The sequence below is a fragment of the Eleutherodactylus coqui genome, chromosome 5 (assembly GCF_035609145.1).
Source record: "Eleutherodactylus coqui strain aEleCoq1 chromosome 5, aEleCoq1.hap1, whole genome shotgun sequence".
NCBI lineage: Eukaryota > Metazoa > Chordata > Amphibia > Anura > Eleutherodactylidae > Eleutherodactylus > Eleutherodactylus coqui.
In genome coordinates, this window is record NC_089841.1 from 122,102,590 (window position 1) to 122,126,786 (window position 24,197).

At 39.8% G+C, this 24,197-nt stretch overlaps 1 protein-coding gene across 3 annotated transcripts in view; it reads right to left on the reverse strand.

Annotated features, from left to right (window-relative positions):
• Positions 1 to 24,197, reverse strand: part of SEMA6A (semaphorin 6A) — a 203,795-nt gene that overhangs the window by 131,251 nt on the left and 48,347 nt on the right. For all 3 annotated transcript variants that reach the window (XM_066603096.1, XM_066603094.1, XM_066603095.1), the window contains exon 2: positions 2,650 to 2,786. In XM_066603096.1, the coding sequence (XP_066459193.1) occupies positions 2,650 to 2,749 (100 nt within the window). In that variant the 5' untranslated portion in view covers positions 2,750 to 2,786. The remainder of the gene's footprint in view (positions 1 to 2,649; positions 2,787 to 24,197) is intronic.

Below are 24,197 nucleotides of genomic sequence, written 5' to 3' on the forward strand. Positions count from 1 at the left end.
GTGTTTGTCTATAATTTTATATAACTATCAGACTACATTCTAGTAGTAATCAATACCGAAATCCAGGTAATTCCAAAGGGCTGACTTACTTTTCCATGCAACTGCACATGTTGCAGTAAAATGTGCCTGTATTTTGATCATAAATTGGTAAGGAAATTGTATAAAATGGAAATATATTAAAATTGCACTCTTGGAAATTCCATAAGTCAACAGGTAAACTGTTGCATGGACACACATGAAGTTATGGGAATCGGACTACCACTACATAGTGCCACTATAAGCATTCTTTGAGCATGGAACAATTTTTTCGGTTAATATGAAATCCAACATGAAACAAGCCAATGTATAACTCTATAAGGAGAAACAATGGGATCCCATGAATATCTATGGATGTGACCTTAAGGCTCCATTCAACTCAGAGGTTGTACAGATCCTTCATACAGGTATGAGCATAAGGCCTAATACCATATATTTGTTTAGATGCATCCATGATGACCTTTTCTTTACATTAAGCTATAATATCTATACTTAAGGGCTAATGCACACGGGCGGATTTTACACAGCGGAATTTCTGCTACTGCACGCAGCCATAGAAGTCAATTAGTTTCCGCAGGTCAATACAGACAGGTGGAATTTTATTGCGGAAATTCACGCACGTGGAAAAAAATCGCGGCATGTCCTATTTAAGCGTGGATCACATACGAGAAGGCTGAATAGATCTCTATGGATGCAATTTTTCTTGCAGTACATCTGCAATGACACTGCGGATGTACTGCGATGTTGTAGCTGGATACCTTTCAGGTTGCTATAGAGAACCAAGAAGTAGGCATGTGCACGTTTTGTCACGCATGAAAATCCGCGATCAACCGCAAACACTTTTTCTTTACGATTGCGGTCCTTCTATGGCGTAAATCCGCATAAGAAAATCCATATCGGTTGTGTGCATTTGGTCTAAAGCTTCATGTAGGTGCAAAGCCATCATTTTATAAAGCATAGGTTAGGAACGTGTTTTAATATTTCCATTTAATAAAGTAATTGTTTAAAAAGTCTTGTAGAACATTTTTTACCAAGTACAAGTGCAGTGAAAAGTGTCAATTTATTCAAGTGCTACTTGAACATGGATAAAAATAAACTCATTCTAACATGCTTTTCTCATTTTGTATTAAAATGACTATATTGTAACCGTTGGAAGTACCAGGAGTGCTGATAATATTAGTTTATGAATCAATACATTATCTTCTGTATAGAACCATAGTTATATTCTAAGTGTTGTTTAAAGTATCTGCGCAAGATTAGATTTATCCATTATCTAAAATATTAATATTTTTCTTTCACTACCAAAATACTAAGAATACAGAATAAAAGTTTATTTAATGGATAAAAGATCTACTTACACATATAAGCACAGGTGTATAGCTGTGAGGTGGAGGTGGAAGTTGGGCTAAAGGAATATGTGCTCTGGGTATGGGTAGCCAATATACCACTACCCTTGGCCAGAATATGTTTATTCTATTAGGGCCTAACTCAATCATTTCCCTGAGTGAAGAAAAGTCCAGAAAAGACTGATAATCAAGTAAACTGTTAAGCATATTTACCCATATTGCCTGTGAGCAGTAACTGTAGATATAGTGCTAGGACAAGCAACCGGTAGTACCACTTTTATATTATAATATTTCACTGTTTATTTCCTTTGAAACTCAAGGAAAGATCTCTCCACCCATATAAAAGTGCCATAAAGGAAAGTTATCCATTTTCTAACAATAAGAAGACCCAACCTCTACATTCACATCATCACTGCTGATTTTTGAGTGGGTACAATCACATTGGATCATTTTATATGGGTTGAATTTCATCCTAATACAACGAGTGCTGATCAACAACGCATATTGATTGGCGCTTATTTGCATTTATTTCACATGGGTGGAGAATTGTTTCTACATTTGTGTCCATAAAGCAGGATGTACATCTCCCTATTCACAGAGGTAGATATACAGCAAGCAAAACAGTGAGCATTTCTCTGCTTGCTAAAAGAGCAATGATGAGCCAACGAATGAGCGTTGACTCATTCATTAGTTGATCATGGTCCTTTTTACATGGCTTAACAATTGGCTGAACAAGTGTTTGGGTGAATGTTTGCGCCCAATGATTGGGCCATGTAAAAGGGCCTTAAAGGAAATCTGTTACCAGGTTCATGCTGGTCGAAACACAGGCAACATGAACCCAAGACAGGTATGCCTACCGATGCAGTGGATGTTTTGTTCTGAAATGCTGCAACGTTTTAGCAAAAACATACTTTGAAGTTAGAGTTATGGAGGCAAACTGTGTTGGCCTCTACCCTCTCGCAGCATGAAGACTGATAGCTCTCCTCCCGGTTGTTTATGAGGAGTAAGAGGTCATTCTACATGCTGCCGGTGGGCAAAAAACGATGCGGTTTACCTCCATGACTCAGAGCTCTGTTCCCGAGTCAAACTTCAAAGAATGTTTTTTCTGAAATGCCGCAACATTTCAGAATAAAACATGCACGGGGCAATAGGCATAACTGTCCCGTGTTCTTGTGTCCCATGTTTTGGGCAGCATGAACCTAGTTCCATTTAATGTATTATATTTGCTGTTGTGATAAAACCAAGACTTTAAATATGTTTTACTTACAGTTGCCATGCGAAATACTGATTGGCTCAGAATCTTCTGGGAATCCAGCCCCAGCAACTTGCAGTACTGTGAAATATAGCAGCAAAGCTTCTGACCTCATAGTAGTTTAGCTCGAAGACTTTACTTTTCACTTCACCCTGTAAGAAGACAAAAAATTAAAAAATAAATTTTCTGTTCTAAAAGCCTGCGACTTCAATATCGTATTTGCATGTTCATACTAAATAACATTGGATGAAGTTTTGCAGAATTAATGAGTAATATAAAATAAGGGCAAATGAATTATAAATGCATTTTTACTTTATGTAAAGATAATACAAAAAGCTACTTTAATATTCTCTTTCAACTATTTAATGCTGCAGGAAATAGCTCTATCTTAGATTTCCACCAAACAGATGAACATATTAATATTAAAGCACTGCAAAATAAACCAGTTTGAGGACATCCAAAGTACGGAATCACAGAAGAACTAAAGTCTCAGGATACTAAGAAGCTAACAAAATGGAAGACGTGTAAATACAACATGAGCTAGCAATCAATATGCAATGGCTTCTATTCTATAATCAAGAGAAACCAAGGAAAACTAACAAAAGTTAAAAATCATAATAACATGGTATGTTAGGCTGAAAAATAGACATATGTCCAGCTACTTCGGCCTATTACCCCCTCCCACCCCCCAATATTGATCCAGAGAAAGGCAAAAAACCCAAGGAGGTAGAAGCCAATTTTTCTGATCTTATGGGGGAAAAAAATCCCTCCCGACTTCAATTTAGCAATTGAACAACCCTTCTGAAGTAATCAGGGACTATAACATGTAATTTTACTACACTCAAGAAAGGCTTCCAGACCCCTCTTGTACCTTTTTAGTGAGTTTGCCATCACTTCATCTTCAGACAGAGAGCTCCATAGTCTCACTGCTCTTACAGTAAAGAAGTCTCTTCTATGTTGGTGTAGAAACCCTCTTTCCTCTAGACATAGAGGATGCCCCCTTGTTACAGTCACAGTCCTGGGTATAAATAGATGTTGTGAAAGATCTCTGTATTGTCCCCTGATATATCCATACATAGTTATTAGGTCGCCCCTCCGCCATCATTTCTCTAAATTAAATAACTTCAATTTTGATAACCTCTCTGGGTATTGTAGTCCACCCATTCCATTTATTACTTTAGTTGCCCGCCTTTGCACCCGCTCAAGCTCTGATATGTCTTTCTTGAGTACTGGAGCCCAAAACTGTACACAATATCCCATGTGTGATCTGACCAGTGACTTGTAAAGTGGAAGAACAATACTCTCGTCATGTACCTCTAGACCTCTTTTGAGTCATAATTAGCATCAGAAAAGTAGAAGGAGATTTTAGAGATTATCATTTTAGTCTTAATCTAAAATGTTCAACGCTTCCACACAGGGGATTATTTGGTTATACAATAGGGCTGTCATGAATCATTTACTAGACTGCAATTATACACAAACTAAAAGTGCTGTTCTGACCTTTTCACTATACTAATCTACACAAGAGATAACAAGACATTATGTCTGAACCCCAATTATTACAGTTTGCAGCTTTCCCGCTGATCACGTACTTCTATCACATTCAAATATTGGGCAAGAGGACACTTACTGCATGCTTGTACCTCAGCCATTGTTATCAGGTGTGTTTATAAATGAGGTCGGAAGATGATAGCGATTCACCCTCATCAGTGTGTGCAAGGTCAGGCATTGACTTTCAGGAATGATACCTTCTAAGGCCTCATGTCCACTAACTGAATGGAATTGCAGATTTCCGCCGCGGAATCTGCAGCGGATTTTGCCCATAGGGAATCATTGGCCATCCGCGGTCCATTAAATTCATTTTTGCACCCACGGATGGCATTTTAAAAGAATTGCGTTTTTCACGCGCGGGAGAAGAAACGCTGCATGCTCAATTCTGCCGCGGATTCCGTGCGGATCAGCAACATTGCTACCACATTGATAGCAATGTGTGCGGATATCTGCATGCAAAAAAATACCATTTAAAGCAAATCCGTGCGGAATCCACCGCAGAAATCCGCGGCAGATTCTGCGCAGATTGTATTTTTCTAGTGGACATGAGGCCTAATAGGTGGCCTTGCAGAGGAACTGTTTTGCCAATTTCCATAAATTCCTCAGAGAAGCATGCATAAGTCTTTATAGGCTTCTTTTACACGAAGCGTGAAATTGCACGAGCAAACAATGTCACAGTTTGCTCATTCACTCGTGCAGACAGTTTATAGTAGATAAACTATTTAATTTTAATTTGATTGATGGATGAAACTGCGTATTCCCTGCATAGTGCATAATTTTTTTGTGTACGTGTTCATTGCATTTTTCAAAATGTGATTGTTCTCAGTAAGAGAAGCCAAGTAATCTTGTAGATATGATACCTCTTATTGGCTAACAAAAATACATGATGTTACAGCGAGCTTTCAGACCTCTGAGGGTCCTTCCTCAGGCAGAATGGAACAAATCTAAAGATGTATTGACTAAAACACATGATCACATGGGAGGGCACGAACATGGTGAACTTAATGTGCACAGGATAAATACCAGAGATGGAGGGTAAAAGGGCACAGGCATATACTGACCAAATTAGGGCATGCAACGATTTTTTTCACACGTGTAAATACACACGTCTGCATACCGCAATGCAAATCAATGAGATTTCAGCTCTCTGTATTATGCACATAAAAAATACTTGCATAATACGGACATTAATGCCACTTTGCCAATGAGCCCTAAAAGTACCTTGTTTACCCAAAGATGGTCTTACGCTTTTCAGCTGCCCATACACTTTTCAACTGCCTATACATTTTATATAGCTGCTAGCCAAATGCTTATTCAATCAACACAACAGCTGTTCTTTCCCACTCCAGAACCAGAAACATTCATGCTTGGCTTGTCCAAGGGTACTGGTTTATGTAAATAGGAAGAATGGAAAAAAAAAGTGCTATTAGGTTTAACACAAAATATCAAGCCTAATGAAACCCCAAATACCCAATCCTTCTTCCACTAATATCTGTTATTGTGAGAAATTTTGGAGTCCCCCCACATATTAAGTGGATAGTTACTCATGAAATTGTCTAACTTATACCAGCAGCTGAAGATATTTCATCAACATTTATGATCAGTAAGGCATCTTCCTACTTTCAAACACCATGAAAGCTTACATGAGGATCAGGTAATTACACAAAGATTGATTCTTTCACTTGTTCTGCATTTAGCAGTTGAGTCATTAGACTTGACTAATGTCTCAGCATACATGACCATGGACTGTTGCATGTCTACAAATAACTAGACTGTATGTTTCTGCTTGTAGGCAGTCCTATATATGTATCCAGTTTGGCCTGGCAAGCCGAATAATGACTTTGTGTTTTGCTTCAGCTACAACTATATGGGATGGAACATGACTAGACAACCAGTTAAAACACTGGATGATTCAAGTCTCCATATATTTGGAACCTCTATTTATTAATAATCAAGAGCTTTGATTCACCCTGTATTATATGTTCTACAATTAAGACCCAATGCACAGGGGCGGATTTTTGCTGCGGAATCCACGGCAGGTGTCTGGCCATGGGTTCCGCAGCAATGTCCGTCCATAGCAAGCAGTATAAAATTATTCTTCCACGCACACTAGCAGAAATCACTTGCGATTTCCGCCGTCCGGCAAAGGGTCTTATTCCGCTGTGGGGATCCAGCGTGTAGAATCTGACCAAGCCCTGTGCATTCGGCCTAAAATGATACCCTGCTTTTGTAATCTCTTTCCTTTGATATATACTGCTAATTTAATAATTTCCTATTGCATACAAAGCACCAAAACATTCCGCAATGCTGTACAGATATTGTCGGTATTCATTTTGCCCATATCGCCAATCTCCAGGCTCACAATTATTGTCATACGCTACAGAAGCTGAAATAGTTGACCTTTGATGTAAATTGGAGTTGCATGCTACAGTTTTAAGCCACTGGATATATAGCTAAGGACATATTTGGGAAAAATGCAGCCTTTCTCTGTTCTGTTAATTCTTCTTTTGTCAAATAAGGGTAATCTTTTAAGCTCTGCAAAACATGGCTTGGGGGACTTCAAAGAAGACCGAAATAATTAACTGTAGGCTTCCATCAAACCTCGTTGACTGGACTCATACCAATGACCTACAATTCAATCCTTTTTTAGGCAGGGGGCAAAATCACAAAAGGAACACAAGAAAGGTATGCACAGCCGAAAGGTATGTTTCCAAGTGTTTTTTTTTAATACCAGTGAAATGAATGCTTAATGCAATGTCTCTATTTGTGTACTGCATTAATCTAAACAGCCAATATAGTCTTCCCCTGAGGGTTCTGCTTCCTCTTCTATGTCAACAAGTTAATGCTGTCAACAAGTGAAGAACACACATATTGTGGAACAGACAGTCTTGCTAAAAGCAGCACACTGAGATCTTTCACATTCTAACACCTAGGCAGCATACATCTGCTTGTTTGATTGTCTCATGTTGTGGTTAGGACATATTAATCTTGCATCGCTTTCTTCTGAAAGCTTCTTACAATCACATAGTTGTTATGGTTGGATGTAAAGCAAACACAAATCTTAAAACTGACTCTCTCCTTAAACATGTCACTTGTTTCCAGCAAAGGTCACCTTACACATTAGGTCAAAGAAGACTGATGGTTGAATAGCTGTTGAATGAACAACTGTCTGGTGAACGATACTACAGGATATAGACATTAAATAACCAGCGGGGTTGTTGATCCGAGTCTTGGGAGTCAGGTAGGAACTTTTAAACGTTGATCCAGGGATTAGGCCTCCTTCCCACGAGCGTGACGGGCTCCGCAGCGTAATATTCCGCTGCGAAGCCCGTCACGGCGCCCCCCAGAGCCCCTATACTTACCTGCGGGAGATAGCGTGAAATCGCTTCCCCGCCCACCGCCGCCGCGTCACCGCCCGTCACCGCCCACCGCCGCGCGTCACCGGCCGTGTCACGTGACGCGGCCGGCCGTGTCACGTGACGCGGCCGTGCGCGTCATATGGCGTCATATGACGCGCGGCGGTGGGCGGGAAAGCGTTTTTTCACGCTATCTCCCGCTGGTGACAGCGGGAGATAGCGTGAACGGACGGCTTCCATTGACTGCAATGGAAGCCGTCAGTGCGTACAGCCCGTCCTCACCCGCAGAAAATAGAGCATGCTGCGGGTGAGGACGGGAGAAATCGCGGTGCGTAATTCCGCGGTGGAATTACGCATCGTGAGCATGGAGCTATTAGGTTCAATAGAACCTAATAGCTGCGGGCAACGCAGCGGATTTTCGCCGCGAATTACGCGGCGGAAATCCGTTCGTGGGAAGGAGGCCTTATTCTGACTGCCATTATGGAGTCAGGAAGGAATCTTTTTTTTTTTGCCCGCAAGTGGGCTAATTGCTTCTGTCTCGTTGGGGTTTTTTGCCTTCCTCTGGATCAACAAGGGGAGTGGAAACAGACTGAACTAGATGGATATTGTCTCCCTTCAGGCTAACATACTAAGTTACTACTATGTTACTAGTAGTTGCATTGTTGAGTAACTAGTAGTTACATTGTTGAGCTGGCCAAACTACACATTTAAGTCTATGTTTGTCATTACACAACTGTTGAAACAGGACATACATGTTTAAAGTTAAAGGATGAGCAATATTACTAATAAAGAAAGATAATTTGTGCAAGCAAATGGTGAAAGATCTTTCTGGGAATTTTCTTTAACCCTTTCCAATCCAATTTGTATCCTGCTTTACCTAGGGGGGGTTACTCTTTTTCTACCGTTATACAACAGCGCTATATGCTGGCTAAAGCCAGTACTGCATGAGGTGACACGTTGGATAGGCTCCGACAGCAGAGAGGCTGGCAATATAAGGTAAGAGAACCCCGACAGACGTCTTCCAACATCGGAGCTGTACAGCCTTAAATCATAATGTCTTTAGAGGTCAGACAGTGAATTGGAAAGGGTTAAAATAAAGATCTTTCTTAGCAAAACATGGGTAGCATAGTGATTCAGTGGCTAGCACTCTTGTCTTGCAGTGGTGAGGTCCTAGGTTCAAATCTGACTAAAAGTGCATTTAGACACAAAGATGATCGCTTAAAAGAAGGCTTGCGAGTGATCATTTTTTATAAACTACTACTTGTTACTAATGCCTATTAGTACCAATTGGTAGCGTGTGAACCGCCGGGAGATGTATACAGGGAACAGACCACCCGCTGTTTGCGGAATACATTTTCTTTGTTCTGCTGCACTGATTACAGCTTAGACAATGCTGTTATCAGCGCTCCCCAGGCAGAACACAGTGTGCGGTCCATCTTATCAGTTGTTCTGCTGAAAGACGGATTTCATGCCGAACTAAAATCCATCGCTCGGCAGAAAACTGAAAGATGGGCACATTTACACACAACGATTATCGCTCAAAAGATAGCTTTTGAGAGAAGTTTGAGCAATAATCGTTGTGTCTAAATGGGCCTTAAGGGCAACATTTGCATGAAGTTTGAATGTTCTCCCTATGTTTGCATGGGTTTTCTCTTGGTACTCTAGTTTCCTTCCACACTTCAAAAACATATGGACAGATGAATATAGATTGTGAGCCCCACTGGGGACAGAAGCCAATATCAAGTAATGTAAAGTGTTGCATAATATACATGCACTATATAAATAATGCTTATTATTATTAGATCTTTACTAAGGAAAGATCTTTAGTTCAACTACTGTATCAGATAAAAATTTCAAATTTGACAGACTTCTTTCTGGTTGATGATGACAGTTTGTCATTCGTTGGCTAAAATGATCATTTGTTCTTAAATTTCACCTGATGAAATACTTAAAATCATCCATTCTTATCAAATTCACCCTTATGTGCATGAATGTAGCGAGCCTGGAAGTTGACAATGGGATTGCCAGTCAAATCTAAAATTGTGTAATTCCTGGGTAGAAGACCAATGGCAGGCAATGTCATGAAAAGTTGATCTGAAGTTTTGGCTTTGGTAAGGCCCATATATAGATAAAACATTCATTGCAATACAGGTTTTAATTTGTATATTCATATTTCTTTACACAGTTGAAATATCAGCTATTAATTCTGAAGGTTCCCTCCACCCCATATATAATATATTATTTCAGTAGAACCCACTATGCGTGGCCATAACACACATTTAGGTGTCTGTTCTCAATGGGAAAATTAATTGTATAGAGTAAATTGTTCTTGTCTAATTCTATTGCTTTTACGAAGATAAGCAGTGTAAGAAGCATTTGGCAGCTATTGTACTTCTTAATGGAACAAGTTGTATCATTTTGGAGTTATATAATGGTTACACAATTCTGTTGTACACACTTCATTTATAATTAGAGATGAGCGAGCGTACTCGGTTCGGGTGTTTTTGCACTCGAGCACGGCTTTTTCCGAGTTACTGACTACTCGGACGAAAAGATTCGGGGGGCGCCGGGGGGTGGGGGGAGGCGTGGTGGATGGGGGGTAGCAGTGGGGAACAGGGGGGGAGCTCTCTCTCTCCCCCACTACCCTCTGCAACCCCCCGCTTACCCCCGGCACCCCCCGAATCTTTTCGTCCGAGTAGTCAGTTACTCGGAAAAAGCGGTGCTCGAGTGCAAAAACACCCAAACCGAGTACACTCGCTCATCTCTATTTATAATCAATCATTACTGTAAAGAATTGGTACTATGCAATTATATAGTTTCCTTTTTTACATCTGGTTTCCATTTACATTTTTCAAAATGTTCAAGGCTTACAAATGTCTAGCCATGCTTTATTTCGCATTTTAACAACTACTGCAAAAAAATGAGTTTTGAAGACATAGTAAAAATGACACCCATAATGCATCACTTAAAATCTGTTCTTCTTTTTCTGGTCTATCATATAACTTCCCATAATTGTTGTCACCCAACTTTCCTGGTTATGCTACAATACATCCTTTCCACATCATCACAACAAAGCAGATGTGCCATTCTTGTTACCTTTTTGGAAAAACAGAAAGTATTTTACACAGCACTGCACTGTAGGGTGAAGCATTCAAAACAGTAAAGAAAGACACTACAACTACACCATTGCACTGATTACACCAACAGGACCCATGACTTGTATAGGTGATGAGACTGGTCAATACTCCAGATACAATAAATTTGCCTATTAGCCGTGTTTCATTCATCCTGGTTACAGGAGCACTAACTTTTCAGACAATTTATGCTCATCTGAGCCTGAGTGTGTCATCAATCTTGTAATATAATTTCATTAAAAAATTTTTGTTTTACCATTGTAAATCAAAGCTGAGGCAGCTGCCACTATGAGCCTTCCTTTCAGCTCCTCTGTAATCCACTGTCTGTTAGGTATTGAGCTTTTGTAGTAACTGGGATGTTTTCTTAGCTGTGTGTGTGGGGTGGGGGGCTTGCCGTGACAGGCTCATTCTCCTGCACTCACAGGCTGTAGGTTGACAGATCTGCAGTCACTGTGTAAACCTTCTCCACATTTTCTGCCTCTTCGGCTGTTACAGTAGGTGTGTGTGCATATTATTTTGGGTTTGCTAATTGTTTGGCCAGGATGTCTCTAAATGTCCAATTTCTACAATTGTCCTTGGGCAGCAGAGGGATGGGCATTCAGATACTACCTCTCTGCCCATTGGACCAGAGACAGAGCAATGCAGCATGGGAAGGGAGAAAAAGGAAGTACAGGACAGTGAACTACTGTCAGAATGGTAGGCTTGCAACATCCCTGAAAGTGGATTACAAAAAGCAAGGCAGCAGAAAAATGGGGAAGACCACCTGAAAACCAGAACTTAAAAACAGGGTGCAAACAGCAGCAAAGGGGAGGGTAAGAAGTACCTGTTATATTTTTAGAAAACTTGTTGACAACTCAGGTACGCTTTAAATTGAAAATAAATGACAAACTGCATTAATTCTGCTGGCTTTCCTATACTATGTATAGAAAAGAATCGGCTGAGCTGTATGTTTTACTAACATACTTGATTTGAGTAATAGCCAGCAATAGTCTTTTACTCAGCAGTTCCTTCTAAGCGCTACATCTGTAGATCTTTACTAAGTACAAGATTCCACCAATCACTTGCTTGCTGAGTTGCTGATGCTGGAAATCATAGAATTAAAAACAGAAAATATATCTCTAAGCAGGTTGCATCTTGGCTTCTTACCAGAGACAGGGAACCTTAATAAATGCAGCTCTAATGAGATACTGCCACTTTGGGCAGCGAAGACAAACAGCCCACACTGAAATTGAAAGCGGCTCAAGACGATCGATTCCGGTTGTAACCTTTACTGTAAACAGTCTCTGGGGATCCCATGAGCCACCTGTTCAGTGATATTTGCATTGATATATAGCCGAAATAGAAATGAGAAAGCAGCTTCCAATTTTTGATAAAGCATCTGTTCCTCTCCACTTCTCATGTTTTCTTTCAGAGACGCTTTTCAAAAAAAAAAAAACGGGGGAAGTAGAGTCGGGTGAAAATCCCAAGGCGTTAAATCTCATGCACAGAAATAACAAAACCTGCTTATTTCACTCAGTCAAAGAATAATGACGCTTATATAACAAGAAATAAAACCCTTGTGTGAGGTTGCAGAACCCTTTGTATGTGTTGCAAACAAACACTGAATTTCTAAGTGTGACCCTGTTCACCTTTAACACCTTCTAACCACGCTATTTCAACCACCTTCTCTTCTGTATTCTAAATGAGTGATAGAATAATCCCCCGCAGCACCACCTATTGGAAGATAGCTACTCTATGAGTAAGTATTCAACATTTTAACAGGGCTAGCAACATGACTATGGGTGTGTAAACCAAACTAGAATATCCATGTAGACAGAGCTATTTTTGGGTATTGCCCCCTCATCTGTCTATAGTGGGATTTTGGCTGGCAGTAGGAGGTCATCAAGGTAGCTCTGGGGGATAATGTTTCTCCTTGTGGAGAGTGTCACATGGGTGTAGGAAGTAAATTAGGCCATGCAATGCTCCCTAGGAAAAAAGTTATGCAAATGAGTGATGGACTAATGCTCCACGTCACCACCTATTGGAAGGTAGCTAACTATGAGTCAATAACCAACTTTTAACATATATATGAAGTGATATTACCTGTAATAGAGAGTCAAGCTTAGTATGAACATGCCCATGGTGTAATGTTTTACCTGATAATAATATATTCTATTTACTATATATACACTCATGCTGCATATATACAAACTAAATGAGATCTGGTTCAATGCTTCTAAATGTTGAGTTGGTTTACTATATAAGAACTTAATATGAGATCAATACCCCAAAGCTTATCAGATACTTAATGGCACTGATTGCATCTTTTTGTGCAGGTTCAATATTGTCCCATAATTTCTGCAACACCAAAATGAGCTCCTGAGTACAGCGAGTGTGGAGAACCGGTATCTAAGCATAAAAATACCTTTGTTGGACATTGTTCAATGTCATCAAAGGTCAGGTATTGGGAATATTCTAGCAAAGTGTATATATTATCAATATGTATCCATGTCATCCAAACATGTCATTATGCACACTTTATGGACATCAACATTATGGTGTCAAGTTCCTGGTTTCCTAGTGAAAATCCACTGCATTAAAAGACTTATCATAGGCCATCATTTATCAAAACTATGTAAAAGAATAACTTCCCTTGTTGCCCACAATAACCAATCTGTGAATTTTGTATTCCAGAGCATTTTAGGAAATGGCAGTTTCACCATAATTGCTTGCCAGGGGCAAGAAGGCTAGTTGGAGATTAATAGTCAAGACATTTCGTTGGATAACTAACAATTTAGCATCTGTCAAAGTATTATTATACAACAAAGATTTATGAAACGATTAAACCTAGCAGGGTGTATAATTTCCATATATTCTTCCTCTGAATGGAGTTGGCTACTATATATAAAACTTGTCTTCACATGTGAATCATTCTTAGAAGCTTTTTTTTGTTCTGTTGCTTGTTAACAATTGTTGAAAAGTCATCTCAAGAGCTCAACATTGATTCATGACTAAAGATCAAGGAGATCAGTTGGGACAAATGTATGTGTGTGTATATTGATATGCATATATATCTGTATATTTGTGTATCTGTATATCTTTTGTTTGATTAAAGACATATCCATCCTGTACGACTCTGTTGTTTTGCAAATCTGTCTGAAAATAGTTTAACGAAAACAGCATGTTATAATGAAACCAACATGAGCGTGAACAAAAATCTATAAAGTTCTTATACTACAGCTCATATTTCATCTCTTATCTGTAATATATAGCGTAGCATGTAATAAAACGAGTACAAGTTTGGGCAAATCTGCATCTAGAATACACTATGATGACAGTACTGGTCTGCTTTACAAAAACTGTAGAGATTATAGTAGGGCCGTCTGTATTCGCTCTATGTACTGCAAACAAAATGTCAATCTGCTGGAGTTTCATATCAGCCTGTGAGAGAATACAGACTGCCATAAATGGCTTCATATACCGAGCTGGGGGCTCCAGTTGGGCATGTGGGGATAATTCAGTGTTATGATCAGTTTCTAAGAGTATACAGGGCGATTCAAAAAGAATGAGGCAAAAGTAAAGCTGATTTATTCCTACATGAAATGACAGACAACAGCCAGACTGACATGAAAAGATAGAAGACCTCTTAAAAGTTTTTAATGCATCTTACAGATGTTCGATGTGGGCGCCGTTGATGACATTAGACAAACAACGCATCTGTGCCGCAGTGGAATCGACAACAGAGGATATGTCGGAATGCATCTGTGCAGAATTGAACTGCCAACTTGACATCTGCCTTGTCACCAATGGCGCTCACATCGAATATCCGTAGGGTGTATTAAAAACTTGAAGAGTTCTTCTACCTTTTCATGCTGGTCTGGTAGGGCGCATTAAAAACTTAGAAGAGTTCTTCGATCTTTTGATGTCAGTCTGGCTGTTGTCTGTCATTTCATGTATAAGAAGTCGATTACCTTTTGTACCATTCTTTTTGAATGACCTTATATTATGGTACTGCTAATTAATACAATTTAATAACCGGAGCTTCACTGAAAAGCACAACAACAAAAAGTCCTTAAAATACATAACAGGAAACCAATCCACACATTTACAATATAAAGCAAATAATGCTATTTATTTCATGAACCATTAATCATTTATTTCTCTATAATCTCAGTAATGCCATATTCTAATATAATGTCCTCTTTCATTTAGAGTAATCATATAGCTGGTGATAACTGAGTGATCGGCCAGTTTTCCCATTACTACATCCATAATAAATGTGCTAAGCGTTAATCAGCGTAGAGCTGGAAACATCGCCTGGGGGAAGAGGGCCAAGCAGATGAAAGTGACCTACATTACTGCCTGTTACAATATTTTCATACTATGGGTAGGAGGACAGCTACTGTATATCTTCATGTAAGGGACTTTGACTCTACCTTTAGACAAGTTGTTCGTTGTTCTAGCTATATCATCTGTCAATGTGGATGTGATGTTTTTTTAAGGTTTTCTGCTCCATTGACAGACCAGGAAAGATGACATTTCATACATGTTTCAACTCTTAAAACTCTTCTTGGCTCTGACAAATGATGTTTTTAGATAATCTGGATGATCACGATCAACTTGTAACTCACTGCCAGATTCATCACCTTTATGCATATCATCAAGTACAAACAGCAGATTGTAATGCAGACCATACACTGAAAAGCTTAAAATAATAAAACACACAATGGAGACTTATTTATATGAACAAGCCAGTGCAGACCAAAATACAGATAACCGTAAAATCAACCAGCTGTATAAACCAAATACCTCATTCACAATGTGGCAATCATTCACGGCTCAGAACGAACACTCATTACAAATATTATTCTATTCCTTAACAGAAAACTTGATACAGCACTGCATTTAGAAGTACAGTTCAGGTTTTACTATACCTATTTTACCTGGCTCCTACAAATGTAGGAAGTTTTCCAAGTTATTGCTCTTATATGGTTTGGGGCCCCCATGCCCAAAAGTACTTACTGTGGTGTTGAACCGCTGCTCTGGTGCAATAGCATCTGACAGATAATGTTACCCATCCGGATTACATCGCATATACCTGTCAAGTGGGCTTCTAATGTAGAAGCCCTGTGGTAGGTTTACGGGATGCCACTGATGACATCCCTGTCTGGCCTCCCATTGGCTGCAGTAGTCACATGGATAGAAAAATAACCAAAGCAGTGGAGCAATGCAAAGTGGAAGGTATGTTTGGTTTTTTGTAACTTGGTTTCATTCCCCCATCGCCACCAATGATTTTTATTGGGAAAACCCATATAAGCCTTATTCCAGAACTCTCAGCATGGCACATTACCAGGGTTGCCAACCTAAATTTTACTTTTTTCTGGACAATTTATCAAAAAAATTCACACTCGGCCAACATTTTTAGTAGACATATTTCAGAAGCATGCTGAAGGTCACAATTATAAGTGATAGATGTCTATAGGTGTGATACTGATATGAACGCATCACTAGCATTTACTGTCAACAGTAAAAGGATAATTATAGTCATAATAACCTGCTAATCAGCCGCAATAAAAAGGACAAACACATCTAATATTTTCCACGGATACTAGAAAAAGTCCTCTGCCATTCAAAATGAATGGCAGCAGCTGTGCTACGCGATTAGTGTCGTGCAGCTTACAGGTGTGGGTGGTCTATATCTGTACATGTAAGACTTCAACCTACCCTATAAAATGGAAAGTTACTGTATATACAATACAACAATCTCATCATGTACTATAGAATAAAAGGAAAGGTTTTATTTTAACTATATAAAACCTTTAGCTTCCACATACATGTTAGGGAAAAGTTGTCTGAACTCTCTTTTGTATGTGTATGGGGGGCCTCCCAGCTTGGAATTAGAAGAGCTGGACATGTTGCATTTCAATGCCTGATTGTTTTTTTTTCTTTCTGCAGAGAGGCCACCACCAGAGGTGTCTGGTGGCAGCTTACTCCCTTCTTCCTATTGGAAAAACATGACTGCTTAGCTGCCCACTTGACAGATTCACCGAGCCAAGAGATGAATTCACGAAGAGCCTGTATAGGCTAATGGAGGTAAGTATGTAGAGAAGAAGTGATAGTGGCTACAGAGCTATGCAGCCAGTCTTGACCATTAAGCATAGAGATAAGGATGTACAGTTGTACCTTGATAGAAAAGTGCTATAATATGCAGAATTGTAGGAAAGTAGATAAACTTGGAATGTGAATAATACTTTCGATATGTTTTAAATAAAACATAATAATCTATGCCTCCAACTAATGCCTCCTCCGAAAATAATTCTATAACCGAGTGTCCTAAAGTTGAACTTCTGCCTTAGCAAATGACATTCTGAAGCAATTCCAATATGAAATCACAACCAAGGAAATTTCTAGACAGTGAGCATGGACAAGAGCTAAGTAGAGCAGCTATGTAAATCTTCACCTTTACTTTCATTGTTCTGTAACCAAAGGGCATCTTCTCGTGACTTTCAAATTTCTATGTATCTACTATGTGACATTATGCAAGTCTCCTATGAAAATGGCTCAATAATTGAATCCCAGCTATCAAGCTCCACAAACTGAATTATTTCCATAGCAACAATGGACTGCTAGCTGAGAAGGCAGTGTCTGTTACACTGTAATTGTAACATGTAAAAACAAAAAGGTTCATTCTGGGATCCAAATCCACATCTTTGTGCCAACAAAAAAATAACACAACTTTGAAATAGAATGTCAATTAACCACAAGCCAAAACCAGGGCCATATTTTACTCTTAGCTTGGGAGTTGGCTACTGACGCTGAGTAAGCTGTTGCCCGGAGCTAGGTTCTGAATGCACATTACAGGGAAATAATTGGATAGTTGTTGTAGAAACTGATTAAGTTATCATAGATATATCCCCCATGTGTCAAGATGTGCTAGATACCCAGTGGTTGGTAATGAATGTAATAAGTCTTCTAGAGTACACACATATCAATACACGGAGATCCAATAAAAGGAGTTTATTTTTCAATCTACCTGGATGTGCTTTACTGCAGAAGACCTACAAGCCTTCAGTTGCCACCAATTATCCAGCTTGCGTGTAGCACTGATACTCTCGACAGCACTAACCCCGCAGAACAGCTCCTGTGAATCATCACTAATCCCTTTTCATGAAAAAAAACTATTCTATATGCCTAATCCAGCAAATGCAGGTAGACTGCATGAATGGAGCGAGTAATAGAAGCTGCAGAATCGAGCTAGTAAAAAAAAAACAACATATACACATTTCATTCAGCAATAAACTGTAACTTAACCTCTTCTGCAAAACCTGGATGACTTCACATCTCTACACCTTGTTTGTAAGGAAACACAAAGAACATCATTCTTTTACGGAATTACGGAAGATGACGGTTTTCAAGATATATATTACTGGGCCTCAAGGCAAATGTAAAAACTTTTCAGAAGGCAATTTTCTAGGGAAAAGTGAGAATTGATCAGTGAAAGGAAAACCATTCATGTGAACTTATACCTTGGCACAACAGAGGCAGATGTGAGGGGAACTGATATCTAGGATATCAATTTAAGAAAATATAATGACGCAACGGAGACAGGAGGTACAACAATACCTTGTGCCTCCATGCTGCCATTAGTTTCTGCATTGAAATAAATATTTGTGCAGTTCATATCATTTATGACTTGGTATATGATACAAACAAATATTCCTTATGTGTACCTTCCTATTTATACACCAAGTACATTAGTACTATGGCCGAGAAACTCATATTTACAGAAGAGATAATGTGGCAGGTTTACTATGGAAAATGTACTAGGAAATGGTTTTACTTGCTTTGCACCACATTTATGATCTGTTTTAGACACTTTTAGAACACCACACTTAACAGGGGTGAACCAGTTGTAAACTACTGATGGCCTATCATTGGATTAGTAAATCAGTAGAGGTCTGCCACTTGGGATCCCCACCAACCAGGCCAATGCGCTTGTGCACTGAGCTGATTTCTGCAGGCAATGGGAATGGGAACTTCGTGTGTAATATTAAGCCTGGCCACTGCAGTGGGAATGGAGCTGTCTGCTTCCTGCAAAAATCAGCTAAGTACACAAAGCACATGAGTCTGATGAACAGTTGATCAGTGGGGGTTCTGGGTAACAGATCCCTGCCGATCTACTATTGTAGATAACCTGAAGATAGGCTATCAATAGTCTAAAACTGGCTTTGTTGGAAAGGGGAGCATTGCCTAAATGCACCATCATGCACCAAAAATTGCACCAAAATTTTAAAGGAGATGTCTCATGAAAGCAAGTGGGGTTATATACTTATGTATGGCCATATTAATGCACTTTGTAATATACATCGTGCATTAATTATGAGCCATACAGAAGTTATTTCACTTACCTGTTCCGTTGCTGGCGTCCTGGTCTCCATGGATCCGTCTAAAATCGCCTCTTCTGGCGATTTTAGACGCGCTTGCGCAGTCCGGTCTTCTTCTTTTCTCAATGGGGCCGCTCGTGCAGGAGAGCGCTTCCGTGTAGCTCCGCCCCGTCGTGTGCCGATTCCAGCCAATCAGGAGGCTGGAATCGGCAATGGACCGCACAGAAGCCCTGCGGTCCACCGAGGGTGAAGATCCCGGCGGCCATCTTCACAAGGTGAGTATGAAGACGCCGGACCGCGGGGATTCGGGTAAGTACTATATGTTTTTTTTTTAAACGTCTGCATCGGGTTTGTCTCGCGCCGAACGGGGGGGCTATTAAAAAAAACAAAAACCCGTTTCGGCGTGAGACATCTCCTTTAATGCAAAATCTGACATAAACTAAGCTAATTGGTAGATGGCATAAAGTTAGAAGTGTCTAAAGTTGTACCATATTTATCATTAAGCATGTGACACTGATAAACTGATGCATTTTAAGACTGTGTAGATTACTTTTGCACTAATTATTAGACAGTATTAGTAAACCTGCCACACTGTATAGAAACAAAGACTCTACTGGAGAGTAATGTTGGATATACTTGTGGTTCAGATGATTAATTAATTAACAATCTGCTGTAAGACAAGCAGTAGATAATCAATGAGGATATAGGATAAGATTTTACAATATATTGGTAAATCTATGTAAAGGCCCATTAAGACATAACGATTATCGCTCAAAAGCCATCTTTCGTGCGATAACAGTTGCATCTAAACGCGCAGCCATCGTGCACTATTCGTTCATCAGTGATTTCTAACAAGCTAGAAATCACCTATGACTTTTAGTAGTGCCGCACGCTTATTTTCATAGCAAGTGGTGCTGATAGTATTCTTTCAGCTGGTATCCCGCTGGCAGTTCTAAGCGGGACACCAGCTGAAAGCTCTGAGAACAATGCGGCAGTTTGCATATACAAAACAGCAGCTTTGTTCTCAGAGCTATTGCGGCAATATCCCACTCTGCCTGCATAACTCTTAAGTAGTTAATTAGCCTCTTAGAGTTATGCAAAGATGATCGCTCAAAACTGTCACTCAAACTGTCGTATGAGCGATTTTTAAGCGATTATCTTTCAGTGTAAATGGGCCTTAAGAAACAAGTACTTGTGATGGATTAAACAGTAGATTTTAGCCGTACATGGCATCCATTCACAAGTACTCCTCTAGCAAAAAGCCACTACCATGGCTTAAGTATGAAAATCAAGATAGAGCAAGAACCGTTGTATTTAGAGATGAGCGAGCATACTCGCTAAGGACAATTGCTCGATCGAGCATTGTCCTTAGCGAGTACCTGCCCGCTTGGGAGCAAAGATTCGGCGGCCGCCGGTGGGTGGCGGGAGAGAGTGGGGAGGAACGGAGGGGGGATCTCTCTCTCCCTCTCCCCCCCCCCCCCGCTCCCCACTGCCGCAACTCATCTCACCCGCGCCGGCAGCCGAACCTTTTCTTCCAAGCGGGCAGGTACTCGCTAAGGACAATGCTCGATCGAGTAATTGTTCTTAGCGAGTATGCTCGCTCATCTCTAGTTGTATTGCCTTACATAAATTCATGCCTTTGGAGTCCTTCTAAAGTTATCTTATTTCATTATGTACAGTACTTCCCTTCTTGTCCAAATTTACTTATTGAATGTTCAGTTTTCTTATTTTTTAACTAAGAAGTCATCTACCCCTTGATCTGCATTGAATCTCGCTTTATCACTATAATTAAATTGTTCCCATGTTCTTCTCTGATTTATTTTCTAAAACTTTCCTAGTTTTATCATTATCACGGCGAGGCTTCCACAGGTCCTCTGCAATATCTAGCAATATGTAATTTATCTGTACAAGCAGACATTTGAACACTGCTTCATTACAAAGGAAATGAGGAAACAGAATGCCATGGTTGATAGACTTATTTAATAATGGTGCACTTGCCTCCTACACTGTATGAGCCCTATGTCTAATTACAGGTCTGCACACATCATGGTTTCCAACGGAGTCCATGCTGCGTGAGGAAAGTCAGCACACCATTGGATTACAGTCTACAAATCCATTTTTCACTGATTAGTTTCCTGTAGTGTATGCTATAGCATTATTTACTTATTTGTATTATACATGTCACAGCATAGGAACGAATGAGAAGAATACAATAAGCCCTAATGAAAACAGGAGGGGTGGGCTCCTAATGGATGTCTGCCATGCTACTCAAGTAGTTCAAAGTTTGGTACTAAATACTTGTTTTGTGAGGGCACGCATGGACTACTAATTTCTATTGACCTAATATTTAACAACCTAATTTCACAGAGGAATTAATATACATCCCAAAACTACCGTGCAATTTCCAGATTAGGGTTTATTCCAAGTTTACAGCGGGAGTAGGTTGGCATAGGGGTGTAGCTAAAGGCTCATGGGCCCGGGTGTAAAAGTTTATCTTGGGGCCTCCCAACTTCTCTTAACCCCTTAACGCAGAGGCATAACTTAAAGCTCCTGGGCCCCAATGCAAAACCTGTAACAGGGCCCCCAATTATAATGCTTTATTCATAGTACTGGGCTCCCTATATGGAAAAGAGAGGCTCCAGGGCCCAGGTGCAACCGCATCCTCTGCATCCCCTATAGTTACGCCAGTGGGGTGGCAGACAATTTTGTTCAAATCACAAAAAACTTTTGGCCTAAACTAGAACTGTGATTTTCAAGGCAAAAACTAAATGTTATTTCAAAGTCATTTCTTTAGTTGTGAATGGTACATTGGACTCTACATGGACACTTACCATAATGACACCGGCATATCTCTCTCCTCTGATTCCTTTCTGTTACTTCCTAGAGTAATTGGATGATCATAGCAAACACCACAGCAGGAAATAATTTATAAAATCTTATGCACAGTGGGAGACATCGCAAAAGGTGGTACATGTCAACGCAACCAGACATAGGGTGAGTCAATGAAGTAAAGGAGTGCGATTTGACATCTAGCTGAGAGCTTCCTAAAAATGGTCCTTATTAAACTATCTATCAATCAAGGTGATTATTGCATAAACCATGGCATAAATACAGGAGTGCCAACCTAGACGTTTTCACTGCTTTGATTATCATTTTCATGTATCCAGTCAAACCAGTTAATTCTAATTAGGCCTAATTATTAGTCTCCTGACAGCTGGCTCCAACAATAGCACACCTGTTGTTATCAGGAAATAAGAATGAAATAACAAATCTTTCTTATAACAATGTCTCAAATCATATCCCAGAGGATTTACTTGAGGCATAAACTACATTCTCGTTTGTACGTTTCTGTTTTTTGCTGGGGGGGAAGGCATCTGTGAACGCATTATGGAGGGCATTTATCACAACAGTGCCACACAAAGCAGCAGAAAATGTCTGTGTTCTCTGTAATCATGACCAAACTCAGACATCAAAGTAGAACTGCTAAGAAATATACAGGTAACAAAGTGCCAACTTTTCATTCCGAATGATACAAGATGATTGTTTTTTCCATTGGTTGGACAATTTCTAGGACAGTGAGTTTGGGAACTGGGGCATTACCATGACTGCAATGCAACCTCAATGTTGGGAAGTAGGGTGGTGGGCGACCTTCCCACCATTGCAAAAAAATCTGATTAAGTATCCATATAGCCAGGGGCACAGCTATAGGGGATGCGGTTGCACCTGGGCCCAGGAGCCTTAGGGGGCCCATAAGGCCTCTCTTCTCCATATAGGGAGCCCAGTATTATGAATAAAGCATTATAGTTGGGGGCCCTGTTGCAGGTTTTGCATTGGGGCCAAGAAGCTTCAAGTTACGCCTCTGCATATAGCTCTACCCCAAACAGATAGATACCAAACTACCATTACATTGCTGCAAAAAGGAACTCCAGGGTTTCTATAATAGCAATGTATGCTCACCTAAGTTAAACCTACCCTTAGGCCTCTTTCACACAAGCCAGAAAATCATCGCTACAACATGCATGTATGTGAAGCTCATAGTTCCCAATGGGTTCTTTCACATGAGTGATGTTTTGTAGACTGAAAGAACCCATTGGAAACCATGAGCTTTACAGCCATGGGTTTTGTAGCAATGATTTTGTAGCGAGATTTTGTAGCCCGTGTGAAAGAGGCCTTAAAGGACTGTCCGAACTCTACTTCTTCTTACAGTTTTTAGTAATTTAGTTACAGAATAGGAAGTCATACAATTTTCTGATATGCATGTATTTAAAATTCTGGTTTCATCCCTTTATTATCCTAGTGCAATGGCCCGTATCTGCACAGCAGAATGGTATAATCCATGGACAACTCTGTCCATACTAACAACCGTCAGTCATGTGACCCCTGGTGTTTGATGAGGTATGTAAGAGGTGAATAGTAGATTACTGAGGAGCGGAACTCCCTGCACAGTATTACTACCTGCAGCGCCATGTAGACCAAAAACATAAATTACACATGATAGTTGCGAGGTCCCATTACAATTTTGTATTGGGGCCCAAAAACCTTACATTCCACCTTTACCCTATACGACTGTATAACTAGTCAATTTGCCATTCTAAGCTGTGTGGCGGCTTGTTATGGAAGCCATTTTCCAGTTATCATATTTCAAAATGAAAGAAACTTAAAGACCTTTTCTAAACTCACAAAAGTGGATACCTCAAACACTCATATTTACCAGTGATGTTTTAATTGCATATGGAAATACGCTTTAAGTAATAGGAGTGTCTGTATGTTTAATGCAGTAAAATACATTGTAGATGGTAATGTAAGCAAATAAAACGCTAACAAAACACAATCTGCATTTTCCCCTTCAAATGAAAGACTTCAATTTAACAACTTATAGCAGGATATGCAAACCGATCCTCTACAAGTGCTTTCATGCTCCAGACTCATGCCAATAACAATCAAATCCACAGACAACAAAGTGGATGATTAAGGCGAAAATTCACATGCTAAAAATAAATGAGACTTAATTGCGTTTGGGAATGATTGCATTTATTGTGAACTTGGGTTTTTGTCTATTAATACAATTGCATGGCTCATGTGATCCAAAATTTAGCAGCTGTTATTCTCGCTCCCATTAAACATAATATCATCGCCATTTAAAATGATACAAAATAGAT